The sequence below is a fragment of the Gekko japonicus genome, unplaced genomic scaffold (assembly GCF_001447785.1).
Source record: "Gekko japonicus isolate JY-2015 unplaced genomic scaffold, Gekko_japonicus_V1.1 scaffold2296, whole genome shotgun sequence".
Taxonomy (NCBI): Eukaryota; Metazoa; Chordata; class Lepidosauria; order Squamata; family Gekkonidae; genus Gekko; species Gekko japonicus.
This window is the reverse complement of record NW_015174907.1, coordinates 118,905-132,626: the sequence shown is the minus strand read 5'-3', so window position 1 is coordinate 132,626 and position 13,722 is coordinate 118,905. Positions and strand designations below refer to the sequence as shown.

Below are 13,722 nucleotides of genomic sequence, written 5' to 3'. Positions count from 1 at the left end.
GAAAGAGTAAGCCTTGACATGAATTGAGCTCCGGTGTAGCTTCTGTTAGCGCTATTAGAAAATCAACAATTGCAGGATGCGCAGTCTTATGCTGCCTTTTCCTGATGACGCGGGTAAGGCTTGTGCAAACCCTGCAATTCTTGAAGTGCAGAAAAAGCACAGAATTAAGGATCTCGGCTTTCACTGTTCTTTAAAGGACAACCTTCTAGCTGTTGAAGCTTTGAAAAATTTCATCGACAAGCACAGAGACGTTATGCAAACCACACCGTGTCTACAAGCATCCACGGCGCAATATACAAAATCATGAAATTTTTTTAAAAATAAAGAATACCTATCTCAAAACTATCTGTGTCAATAAATATTGGTCCAAAATTCATAAAGGCATGTTGTTACAGAAGAGAGAAGGATTTAATACGTCTTTTTTGTTCCATGCATACTTCAAAACGTAGACTTTTCCATTTGTGCAATTTGCAGTCAGTTGGACATTTCATAGGATTCGGTGGAATTTAGTACGAGACTGGCAACTTCGTGGTATACTTGAGATGTGTGAGATTGTTACGGAATGTAAATTTCATATCTGTATGACCGTATAGAATTTTTGACTCATATTGATTGACACAGATAGTTTTGAGCAGTGTTCCCTCTAAGCTGAGTTAGTGTGAGCTAGCTCACAGCTTTTTTAGCCTCCGGATCACACGTTTTTGTCTCAGCTCAGGAAGGAGGGCCCCAGAGCAAACTAGTTTATATGCAGGAGCCAAATCGCTCGCTCACAGCTTTAATGCCAGTAGCTCACAAAGTAGAATTTCTGTTCAGAAGACTCCACAGCTTAGAGGGAGCATTGGTTTTAAGATATATATTCTTTATTTTATTTTTTTTCATGATTTTGTATATCGTAGCTTGTATGACTGTAGATGCGGTGTGGTTTCTGTAATTTCTCTAGCCGACACTGTAGTTTAATGTATTTTGTTTGAATTTATACAGACTGCAGAACTGCTGTGCTGGTTGCAGAATCCCAATGTACTGATTCAGGACACGGAGTCCTGCGGAGACCGCGCACGGGGCTTAGAATCACCTCACTGTTACTGTCCAGGCTCTCCTCCGATTCCCAGTCAGACTCCTCTGACCCGAAGTCCCGCAACAGCTGTGGGATCTTTTGGTCGGGCCGGTGCACGGCGCTGTACAAGGGCGTGTAGCCGACATACATGCGGGCCTCTGGGTCTGCTCCGGCCCGCAGCAGGTACTCCACCACCTCGGGGTTCTGCGACTCCACCGCCAGGTGAAGGGGACTCCGGCCACAGCTCAGCTCCTGCCGGCAACAGAAACGACAACTCAGATGCAGGAAGACACGTCACGGCTTCTCTTGAAGCCACTGAAATTCATAAACATAAACACAATTTACAAATAAACAGAGTTTACAAATAAATAGGGCATGGTTTCCTGTCCTGAAAAATACAAAAGGCTCTACATCTGACAACACCACTACAGACAAGATTAGAATTTCAACAGACAATCCACATGCAAAAGAACCTTCTCAGGAAACAGCCAATCCATATACAAAAGAACCTCCTCAAGAAAGCTCCTCCATTAACATGTTCACAGCCTGGGGAACGCCTACATAATAATGACTCAGCCCTACCCCACCTTCCTGAGTAGATATAAATTACCTGCCTACCATTTTTCTTCTCACCTTGACACAGAGAGTACTCCATCTTTCTGTGTTATACCTCTGAGGATGCCAGTCACAGCTACTGGCGAAACGTCAGGTCCTACAATGCCAAGACCACGGCCAGACAACCCGTAAAATCTACAACAGCTAATAAAGTCTCTGAAACTGGCTGAGCTACCACTAGAACTATTCCAAGACGGAACTATGAGGCCGTGCATTACGCAGGCAGGTATGGAATCCTAGAAGTACCTGTATCACACTGACTCGGTTTAGAGGGAACACTGATTAAGAGGTCTATTTAAATATTTCAAGTCAGCCGCCAAGACCTGGCCGCCCACCCGCAAACCAGCCTTCTGAACGTTTGATGTATAAAAACCAACAGGGATCTCGTCGCCTTCAAGAGAAAGCACGGCTTCATTCCTGCGGAAGCATGTTTTGTGGAGAAGGGACCACTCGGTCAGACTGTAGGTCTTCATTGGGGAGATGTTTATATCCGAAGTCGAGAGGAATTACAACAAAGGCACGGCAGGGTCAAAGGGCCGTGAGTCGCAGGAAGTGCTCACCCCATCCTTCCTGTGCTCTGTGGTCTCTTGACCTTGTTTACAACTTTCCCCCTTGCAACAGAGGATCCCTGCAACCATCTGACGGACGCTAACTCCATGAGAGTTTAGGGCAAGGGTCCCTCCCCAACGGGGGTGCCCGTGGGTGCCATTGTGCCTGCAGAAATCTTCTCTGGTGCTTTTGAGGAAGTGGGCAGTGCCGGGTAGAGCTCTTGCCCACCAAGGCTTCTGATTAACTACTGGAGACTCGATTGGCTGGTCAGATTTTTTAAAAACGTTGCTTCGGTGTCAGCTGCCACCACAGCATAGTATCGACACCGTGTTACTAAAGTTAAGCCGTGGCAATCATTTCGTGGCTGGCTCCGCCTCCCGAGGCAGCCATTTTGAGGCTGCGCCCACTGGGCCATGTCTGAATTCCAAAGGTGCCCGCGGGCCCAAAAAGACTGGGGACCCTGATTTAGGGGCTAGAATAAAAGCTTGTCAGGTGCTCAAGGTGCCAGAAGACCCCATTTTATTTCTGGTGCGACAAACTAACCGGTCTTCCCCCTCTGGAATTATTTCAACGTGTAGCAATTTGTTGGTGTTGACTGGTTGGATACCTCCCGGCAGGGCTTTTTTTTCCTCTGGGGGAACGCACCGGAATGGAGTTCCGGAACCTCGGCAACAAAATCCTTTTCTTAAAATGTTTAAAAGTTCATGAGTTTTCAGTATACGGATTGAAAACTTCATTTCCCTCTTGAGGGTCCCGGCGCCTCTTTTTCTAAAAAAGACCACACAGCCTCCTGGATCGTAAAGATGGAGCTAAAAGAGCTGGGGGCGAGGTGGGGGGGGAGAGAGTAAGCCTTGACATGAATTGAGCTCCCGTGTAGCTTCTGTTAGCGCTATTAGAAAATCAACAATTGCAGGATGCGCAGTCTTATGCTGCCTTTTCCTGATGACGCGGGTAAGGCTTGTGCAAACCCTGCAATTCTTGAAGTGCAGAAAAAGCACAGAATTAAGGATCTCGGCTTTCACTGTTCTTTAAAGGACAACCATCTAGCTGTTGAAGCTTTGAAAAATTTCATCGACAAGCACAGAGACATTATGCAAACGCGCATAATTTATGCAGACGTATCACAGAAACCACACCGCGTCTACAAGCATCCACGGCACGATATACAAAATCATGAAATTTTTTAAAAATAAAGAATACATATCTCAAAACTGTCTGTGTCAATAAATATTGGTCCAAAATTCATAAAGGCATGTTGTTACAGAAGAGAGAAGGATTTAATACATCTTTTTTGTTCCATGCATACTTCAAAACGTAGACTTTTCCATTTGTGCAATTTGCAGTCAGTTGGGACATTTCATAGGATTCGGTGGAATTTAGTACGAGATTGGCAACTTCGTGGTATACTTGAGATGTGTGAGATTGTTACGGAATGTAAATTTCATATCTGTATGACCGTATAGAATTTTTGACTCATATTGATTGACACAGATAGTTTTGAGCAGTGTTCCCTCTAAGCTGAGTTAGTGTGAGCTAGCTCACAGCTTTTTTAGCCTCCGGATCACACGTTTTTGTCTCAGCTCAGGAAGGAGGGCCCCAGAGCAAACTAGTTTATATGCAGGAGCCAAATCGCTCGCTCACAGCTTTAATGCCAGTAGCTCACGCTGCCTCCCAGGGATCCACGGGGGGTGGCGGAGGCTTGATTGGGGGAGTGGGGGGTGGGAGAGCCTCCCCCCATCTCTTTGCTCTCTTTCTTTCCCTTCTTTCCTTCCCCTTTTCTTTCTCTCTTCCCCATATATGCTGCAACCCTTTAAGAGCACAGAATCCAATAAGTTTCTAGCCCTCATGGTGGCACCCATATGCTCAAAATCATGAACAAAATGCCTGCAACAGAACTCAGAAGCCGGAGTAATGGCTGATTGACATTTCTACTGGTTTCCTATCAGGACCACAGAGCGTAGCATTCAGACAAGAATAAAAGAATGTGAAAGACACTGCAGACTTGGCCAACCTGAAAAATCAGCAGTGGCTGAACATAGCCTAACTCAAACAGAACACAGTATTTTTGTTCCAAGACACTGAAAGGCTGGACAACACATCCAATTACCATATCAGATTACACAGGGAAGCCATTGAAATTCTTAAACATAAACACAATTTCAACAGGAAAGAAGAGAGTTTACAAATAAAGAGGGCATGGTTTCCTGTCCTGAAAAACACAAAAGGCTCTACATCTGACAATAGCACTACAGATAAGATTAGAATCCACATGCAAAAGAACCTCCTCAGGAAACAATCCATATACAAAAGAACCTCCTCAGGAAAGCTCCTCCATTGGCATGTTCACAGCCTGGGGAACGCCTACATGATAATGATTCAGCCCAACCCCACCTTCCTGGGTAGATATAAATTACCTGCCTACCATTTTTCTTCTCACCTGGACACAGAGAGTCCTCCATCTTTCTGTGTTATACCTCTGAGGATGCCAGTCACAGCTGCTGGCAAAACGTCAGGCCCTACAATGCCAAGACCACGGCCATACAACCCTGGAAATCTACAACAGCTAACGAACTCTGGCTGTGAAAGTCTTCGACAACATATTCCTACTGGTTGATTGGGGGGGGGGGCAGCATCAGTAACCTTGCCCTTCCCCCCAAATAAAAGAAACTAGGTAACTTAAGGTAACTTAAAACTTAATCTGTACAGCAGATTATGGTACAGAAGTTACTGGTGCAGAGTGTACCAGTCCTGTTGATTTAAACGGTCTCATGCTGCGCAGTCCATCTTGAGTCACACTGAGAAAGGTGGATGGCATTGCATGGAAATAAAATACACAGGAAGCACCTTCTTGAGGGGAGGATGCCTGAACACCCCCACGAATGTCTACTATCGGCGAGAACATCACACAGAGTCCCTTTTGTTCCCCCTGAAACTAACCGGTTTGTTGAGATCAGCTCCCGCTGCAATTAAGAGACTGACCATGCCCAAATCTTTCCGCAAGACGGCAACGTGGAGGGGCGTGTAACCTACGGAAAGAAAGAGCGGGCGATTCTGTGAAGGCCGACCCTGGTGAAGTTCAGATTCCGCATCACGGCAATTCAGTAGGAAGGCATCGATGCAATTGACCTCACTCAGGTCACACAAGGTCTCTGTTTTTAATAGCTAAGGCCACTTTTTATTATATGTACACACCCATCTAGGCATGCACATAAAATGGTTTCTCTTATGTCCCTTGCACGTAGTGGCATTGATATTTTCTGTTATTGCCTTCATGAATATATGAAACGCATGAAACCACCCTACACAGAATCACACCACCGGTCCATCAAAGTCAGGATTGTCTACTCAGACTGGCAGTGGCTCTCCAGGGTCTCAGGCGGACGTCTTTCGCATCACCTCCTGCCTGATGGTTTTAACTGGAGATGGTGGGGATTGAACCTGGGGACCTGCGTGCGAAGCAGACGCTCTGCGACTGAGCCACAGCCCCTCCCCTATGAACGACAGGTTTGTTGAATGTCTTTCTCCCTGTACCCTTAGCCAGGTTGGGCAAGCCTGGGTTCCCCCCCTCCCCCGAGAAGGAAAGTATAAAAAATACATACAGGCCGTTGCCTCGTACCTATGAGAATTGCTCCCAGGTAGCTAAACTTGGCATGACAGGAAGATCTCCCCAAAAGACTCAATTCTGACTTAAATATTGGTGTGTTGTCCCGCCCCCACCCCACACACACACATACTGTGTTCCAGGAAACGATACCATCGTAATTGGTGCAATCCAGCTGGGCCCGGAAGCCATTCCCATGGCAGGGCCTTTGCGACACGGGTAGGGCCAGAAGGCCCTGCGCACATTCCCGCCGCCCTTCGCGACACGCCAAGTGCAGGGCCGTGTGCCCGCCCTTCTCCTGCACGCACAATCCTGCTCCTGCCGACACTAATTTGCCGACGAAATCCGAAGCGTCGAGGATCACCGCGATGTGCAGCGCCGTCTGGAGAGAAAGGAAAGCACGACCCTGAACTCGGGACTCTTGGGGAAAGGGGAGCAGGGCGCGGCGGTGTCACCACAAGGGGCTGTGGTCCGGGATTCCTGCATTCTGGATCTAGTGGGATGCAGCCCTCCTGAGATCCTTCCCCCACCCAGCTCTGTCCTAACAGGCCAGCTGCCCCGGCTCTGTGGTTTAAATGCGGGTCCCCAGGGAAAAACAGGGGCCCCACGGGGCAAAGCTGTTCTCATCTCAATCCCACCTGTCCAAGGTCGTTTTGAATATCCAGATAATCTGTCCCTTCAGTGTACTGCAGGATGGAGTCCAGAAAGGCCTCGTGCTCATGAATAATAGCCAGGTGGAGGGCTCTGGAGGCAACGGGGAAGAACAGATGCTATTTAAGACAAGGTACAACTCAGCCATCAGGCAAAACAGAGGTGGGACTAAGAAAGACGCACTGCTAGGGGCTGTAGCTTCCTTCAGCACTGAAGATGCCCCAGCAGCTGAACAGAGCGCTTTTTGAATACAGAACCTGTTTCACTGAAGAACATAAGAAGAGTGGGATTTATATCCCACCTGTCACTTGGAGTCTCGGAGCGGTTTACAATTTTCTTTCCCTTCCTTTCTCCACAACAGACACCCGGTGAGGTAGGTGGAGCTGAGAGAGCTCTGAGAGAACTGCACTTGAGAGAACAGCTCTGAGAGAACTGTGACTGACCCAAGGTCTCCCAGCTGGCTGCATGTGGAGGAGTGGGGAATCAAACCTGGTTCTCCAGATTAAGAGTCCGCCACTCTTAACCATTACACCAAACTGGTAGTCCTCCTACAAGTCAGATCTATGCTTGTTTACTCAGTTATAAGACCCAATTGGTTGAAAGGTGCTTAGTCCCATCTACAGGAGTATAGCTGGATACTCCTTCTCAGCCCATGTGGAACCAGGATGCATTTTTGTGTGGATTCAGGAAATTCTCTGACTGGATCATTTTCATTCATAAAGCATATACCTAGATGGACCCTTTTCAAGTATCAGGCTGGAATATTCTTCAGCTAATGACACCTGTAGTAGCTATCAGCACTGACAGCCACTACAGGCACACGCATGACCAGCCGCATGAAGAGCAAGCCACGTGAACTGACCGAGAGAGTACCCTGCACAGTTTGCCACACAAGTCCTTGCCCCGAGGTGCAAACGCCCCCCGTCCCACGCAAGCCCACGAGCGGCAAGCTGTGCGCCAACGCTCATTTAGAGAACATTTCTGGTCCACTTTCTTTCTGATGCCATTTCCAGTTTCAGTCATTATCCGAGAGCCTTCCTACGCCTCCTCCTCACGCCAAGGCCTCAGGCCCACTCCGGTACGTACGTGTCGCCATCCTCGGTCACGAAGCCCAGGACGTGGTGCAGCCACGCTTCAGGGGCCACCGCCGCCACCTCGCCCTCGATACGCACGGCCCCCACGCCTTCCACGATGCCCCCCATGTCCTCGTCGCCCCCCAGGGAGTCCCCCAGGGCCGAGTCCAGCCGCTCAGAGACGTCTTCCTCTGCCAGGGCCTTTGGGTGCCCGCCTAGGCCAAGGGAGCCCGGCTCAGGGGTCACCGCCTGCCCTCTGGCCTCCGTCTCCATGCTGCCCTGGGCCAGCAGGTCTCCTGCACCCCCTTGCAGCTGGCACAGCTGGTTCTCACTGAGCGACCCCAAGCCGCTGTCACACCACTCGTCCGCCACCGACTCCAGGCGCTTGGGCTCTCCAGGCCCACGGTGGGCAGCCTGCCCTTCCAAGGAGGCCATTGCTAGGCCAGGTCTTCACAGTGCCGCCCCAGGGAAGAGCCGGGCCATAGGGGGAGCCCCGCCAGAGCCCCCCAGTCCTCCTCCAATCTCAGAAGGCTCCTGCGACCGCTGCTGCTCCTGCTGCTGCTGCTGCCATGGACTAGGCGGGGGGGGGGATTTCAGAGACCTGGGGAATCCCCCAGCTAACGTCTGCGCGCAATCAGAAGAGCATGCCGGGAGTTGTAGTTCTTGCCCCCTCCCTCCGGGTGCCAGTGCATGCTGGGAGATGCAGTCCTGCCGCGTTGCCTTTTGGGTATTGTGCCGCTTGAGTGGATGGAGGGGCACTGTTGGGTCCCACGGCCGCAGAGCATCTCGGGGATTGTAGTTCCCAGATGTTAATGCCTGAAAACTCAGGTAGTAGTCCGCCGTGTTGGTCTGAAGCGACGGAACAAATTTAGAGTTCCGTGCCTTGCACACGAAAGCTCATACGTCGAATATGCCTTAAAATTCTGTTTTTGCAATGGGGAATTGTTTCTTGTCGATATACAATCCCACATTCCTGCATTTATTAATTTAGGCCATTTATTTATTTTACCTTTTTAATATATTCCTCTTGGACTTTATACCTTCATTCGGTCTTACCATTTCTCTGCTTATTTTGAGATATTATATCTTTTTTTATTTTGGTCGGTTGGGGGGGGCGGGGCGTAATAGAACACGACCACAAACCAGCAACGCAAGGCATGGCGGGAGTAACTCTGCGTTCCCCCGTATCTCTCTTTCTTGAGGCTGATTGGTTGGCTGGTGTCAGGTGATTTTCTTTCTTTTTTTTTTTTAAATCCTTCGCCCCCTTTGTTTTTTCCGCTGTCGTGAAGCATGCTGGGGGAGGAAGAAAGCGCCTGCGCCGCGGTGCCTCCTGGGTGTTGTAGTTTTCCTGTCAGAGCGCACTGTGGCTTCTGGCGTCTCCCTGACCTCATAGCCGGAGTCCGGCCAGGCGGGGGAGACTCCATGGACAACCGGGAGGGTAATTAGAGCTGAGTCGGGCTGGGGGGCGGCGGGGAAAAGAAAAAAAATAAAAAGGAGCGGGTCGTAAACTCGGGCCTAGACTGAGGCCTGGGCGCCTCACCCCCTTCCCCTCCCCTGTCTGCAGCGGTGAAGTAACCGCCTCCTTCTTTGTTTTGTCTTTTCCTGTCACAGACCCCGGAGCCGCCGCCAAGGTCGACGCCGGGAAGGGCTCGGGGTCGTCGGTGAGTTGCGGGGGGACCCCAATAGGCCTCGTCCATCCCCTCCCGCCTGCCTCTTCCATTTCTCCCTCTCTTTCTGGGGAGGACTCGGTGGTAGGAAGGGGGGGGGCGAGGCTCGATGGGACCCCCGAAAGAGGAAAGCCGCTTATTCGCGCGGCCCGTGGAACTCCCTGCCACAGGAGGAGGATAAGCAGGGCTCCCTCTAAGCGGTGGAGTCTTGTGAGCAACACTGCAACTCGTGAGCAACTGGCATTCAAGTGGAGAGCCCGAGCCCTTTGGCCCCTGCATCAATTCAGTTTGCTCTGGAGCCCCTCTAAGCTGTGAAGTCTTGTGAGCAAAACGTCTACTTCGTGAGCTACTGGCACTCAGGTTGAGTAGAGATGTAAAATTTCGGGGGAAACCGGAAATTTTCGGGAAAATGGGGGGAAATGCTACATCAGCACTTCCTTTTTTCTTTTCCACATCGAAAGTCATTCTGTTACTTTAGGAACATAAAATATGACTATGGGTATTTTTACTTGGCATGAAATGATCACAACTAGCCTATCAAAAATAGAGTGTATCCAAACAGTTATTACAAACAGAATACTCACCCACATGCAAAAACAAAACTGAAACCTTTTTCTTTTCTTGTGACAGTAGCACCTCCTAAAGGAAGAAATGCATCCTGTTCTTGCATTGGAGAGTTCAGTTTGGAACCTAGGACTTGCTTGTCCTTAGTGCACAGAAATTAGAATCATCTGATACATACATATTTTTTAGAAATGATTTGGAAAAGATTTGAACACCTTGTCTTAAAATATTTTATTCGTCATGTTAAAATAAAACGCTCCATAATCAATTTCTTTTCTTTTTCCAGTTTTTCGGAAAAAAACAAAAAAGGCTTCAGGAAAAAAACTTTCCCCCACCGCATTTTTCTGTTTTTTTCCCCAGGCCTTCACATCTTTAGTTGTGAGCGAGCGATTTGGCTGCTGCATCAATCAGTTTGCTCTGGAGCCCTCCCTTCCTGAGCCGAGACAAAAATGTGTGAGCCGGAGGCTGAAAAACTGTGAGCTGGCTCACGCTGACTCGGCTTAGAGGGAACACTGGTGGAGAGCGCTTTTCAAAACAAACTCATAGAGGAGGAGGAGATTGGATTTATACCCCGCCCGTCACTACCCGAAGGAGTCTCAGAGCAGCTCACAATCTCCTTTCCCTTCCCCTCCCCACAACAGACACCCCGTGAGGTAGGTGGGGCCGAGAAAGCTCTTGACAGAAACTGCTGTTTTCCAAGATGAGCTCTGCCAGGCCCTGGACTAAGGCCTGCACAAGGTCATCCAGCAGCTGCAAGTGGAGGAGTGGGGAATCAAACCCGGTTCTCCCAGATTAGAGTCGGCGCACTTAACCACTACACCAAACTGGCTCTTTCCGGGGAGGGTTCCCTAGTGTGAAATCCATGGCAGCAAAACTAAACAGGTGTCCAGCCGCACTGTAAACAGACTTTTGTTCCTGGCACGCTTTTGTTGTTCAGAGCTCGTTTCATCAGATGCCTAGGAGTGTAGATCCTTCCAACGCAGATGGATAGATCAGTGTTCCCTCTAAACTGAGTCAGTGTGAGCTAGCTCACAGTTTTTGAGCCTCCGGCTCATGCATTTTTGTCTTAGCTCAGGAGGGATGTCTCCAGAGCAAACTGATTTCTGCAGTAGCCGAATCGCTTGCTCACAACTTTAATGCCAGCAGCTCACAAAGTAGGATTTTTGTTCACAAGACTCCACAGTTTAGAGGGAGCATTGATAGAGATCCATGCATACAGAAAGGGGGTGTTACACAGAGAGGCCGGTTTAATCCCTAATCCAGAGAGTAATGGATCTGATTTTTTAGGCTATCTGGCCACAATGCTAAATGGAACTTCTGTATACTGGGGCAGTCTACCTCTGAATGCCAGTTGCTCAGAGGGGGGTGGGGGTGGCTCTGTTAGAGTTGCCAATCTCCAGGTGGCACCTGTAGATCACCTGCTCTTACAGTTGCTCTCCAAACGACCAAGATCAATTCCCCTGGAGGAAATGACTACTTTAGAGGGTGGGTTCTACTGCAGCAGTTCGAAAGCAAGAAATTGCAAGTAGATAAATAGGTACCACTTCGGTGGGGAAGGTAACAGCGTTCCGTGCGCCTTGGTGTTTAGTCATGCCGGCCACATGACCGCGGAAACGTCTTCGGACAGCGCTGACTCTTCGGCTTTGAAACGGAGATGAGCAACCTTTACCTCTACTGCAGTATGCCCTGTCGAGGCCCCTCCCCAAACCCTGCCCTCCCTGGGCTCCACCTCCAAAATCTCCAGGTGTTTCCCAACCTAAAGATGGCAACCCTAGTGCTTATGGGTTTTATGAGGCATCTGTTTGGCCACCGTGCAAGATGTTGGACTAAGACGGACTCTTCATCTGTAAGAGACCATAATTAACAAAAATCAAATAAAAATAAAATTTGGCCCAGGTTCTTTACAGTCTTAGAGGCAGATTGTTTCCCCTCTTTTGTGGGGAGAGTCTGGTGGAATGCATATGCTGCTTTGAATATGTTTCTGGACTCTACGTTGGTGTTTTGCCATTCAGAGGTAGACTGCTTCTGGAACTGAAATTTTTTTTTATCTTCTTTTTTTTTTCTTTTGGGGCCAAAGACCCATGCATCTACTCCTCTGGAATCTTTGTTATGATGTTGCATGCAAGAAAGGGAATTGCTGTGTTCCTTCCCTGCTTGTGGATTTTGCAAAGGCATCTGACCCCATTGGAAAGAGGATGGAGGTCTAATCTAGGAGGACTGCTCTGGGCGCATCTTGCAAAGAAAGCAGGGGTTGCTGGGTCTGGGTTGGAAAATACCTGGCGACTTTGAGGGTGGATCCGGGAGCGGGCGGGGTTTGGGGAGGGGCCTCAGCATGGTACAGTGCCATAGAGTCCACCCTTCAAAGCAGGCATTTTCTCCATGGATCTGATCTCTGTCAGCTGGAGATCAGTTGTAAAAGCGGGGGAGCTCCAGGCCCCACCTGGAGGCTGGCAACCCTAAAAGAGAGACCCACCCCCACCCCCAAGATATTCGTTGCCTGGAATTGTTGGTGGCGGAAAGTGTCCACAGAAGTCAAACACGCACACGCAAAAAGTCCCTCACCTGACGCACATTTTTGCCTGCTTGTGCATAGATATGCAAGCGCTGTGGCACATTGGCTGCCCTGAAGAAGAAAATGAACCGCCCTTCTTCCGCTTCTGAAAAGCTTTCCTGCCTGAACGCCTAAAGTCAGGTCTTACTCATTGCACGTGGGTGGCTATCTTCAAGCCTGATGTAACGTGCCACGGGGCTTTCCCCTGTGTTTTAGTACAACGGACTAACGGGGCTACCTTTCTGGGCAGACGGTCATCCGTTGCATAGTTGAGTCTGGTGGAATGCATATGCTGCTTTGAAGATGTTTCTAGACTCTACATTGGTGTTTTGCTATTCAGAGGTAGACTGCTTCTGGAACTGGAATCTTTTTTTATCTTCTTCTTTTTTTCTTTTTTGGCCAAAGACCCATGCATCTACTCCTCTTAAATCTTTGTTATGAGGTTGCATGCAAGAAAGGGAATTGCTGTGTTCCCTGCTTGTGGATTTTGCAAAGGCATCTGACCCCATTGGAAAGAGGCTAGAGGTCTAATCTAGGAGGACTGCTCTGGGCGCATCTTGCAAAGAAAGCAGGGGTTGCTGGGTCTGGGTTGGAAAATACCTGGCGACTTTGAGGGTGGATCCGGGAGCGGGCGGGGTTTGGGGAGGGGCCTCAGCATGGTACAGTGCCATAGAGTCCACCCTTCAAAGCAGGCATTTTCTCCATGTCAGCTGGAGATCAGTTGTAAAAGCGGGAGATCTCCAGGCCCCACCTGGAGGCTGGCAACCCTAAAAGAAAGACCCACCCCCACCCCCAAGATATTACGTTGCCTGGAATTGTTGGTGGCGGGAAGTGTGGTCAAATCACAGCCGACTTGTGGCGACCCCGCAGGGTTTTTAAGCCAAGAGACGTTCAGTGGTGGTTTGCCATTCCCTGCCTCTGCGCAGCAACCCTGGACTTCCTTGGTGGTCTCCCATCCCAGTACTAACCAGCGCTGACCCTCCTTAGCTTCGAAGACCTGTTGCAATTGGGCTAGCCAGGAATTGATAGTCTTTGTAAATAAGTCCACACAGGGCTTTCCCCTGTGTGCCCAGCAGGAACTCATTAGCATAATAGACCATACCCAACAGCAGGAACATTAGCATATTAGGCCACACCCTGACAGCACAGCTCATTCGCATATTAGGCCACACCCCCATGTTACCAGAAATGTGGTCATCCAGCCACACCTACCTTTTGCTTCTTATTCTCTTTACCTTGTTTGTTGTCAAAACCTAGGGCTTTTTGCATGTTAGGCCACACACCCCTAATTGTAGCCAATCCTAATGAGTTTCTGCTGTTGGGTGTGGCCTATTATGCTAATGAGTTCCTGCTGGGCGTGGCCAACTTGGGAGCCAGCCGGAACTCCGTTCCTGTGC

At 49.4% G+C, this 13,722-nt stretch overlaps 2 protein-coding genes across 2 annotated transcripts in view; one reads left to right on the top strand and one right to left on the bottom strand.

Annotated features, from left to right (window-relative positions):
• The window catches only part of NFKBIB (nuclear factor of kappa light polypeptide gene enhancer in B-cells inhibitor, beta), a 12,166-nt gene extending 3,985 nt beyond the window's left edge, over window positions 1-8,181 (bottom strand). The window contains exons 1-5 of the mRNA XM_015425020.1: window positions 7,557-8,181; window positions 6,458-6,563; window positions 5,973-6,201; window positions 5,156-5,244; window positions 1,073-1,306 (exon numbers count right to left, since the gene is read on the bottom strand). Coding sequence (XP_015280506.1) covers window positions 1,073-1,306; window positions 5,156-5,244; window positions 5,973-6,201; window positions 6,458-6,563; window positions 7,557-7,978 — 1,080 coding nt within the window. The 5' untranslated portion in view covers window positions 7,979-8,181. The remainder of the gene's footprint in view (window positions 1-1,072; window positions 1,307-5,155; window positions 5,245-5,972; window positions 6,202-6,457; window positions 6,564-7,556) is intronic.
• Window positions 8,182-8,881: 700 nt separating this feature from the next.
• The window catches only part of SIRT2 (sirtuin 2), a 28,318-nt gene continuing 23,477 nt past the window's right edge, over window positions 8,882-13,722 (top strand). Inside the window, 2 exon segments of the mRNA XM_015425018.1 lie at window positions 8,882-8,981; window positions 9,155-9,204. Coding sequence (XP_015280504.1) covers window positions 8,966-8,981; window positions 9,155-9,204 — 66 coding nt within the window. The 5' untranslated portion in view covers window positions 8,882-8,965.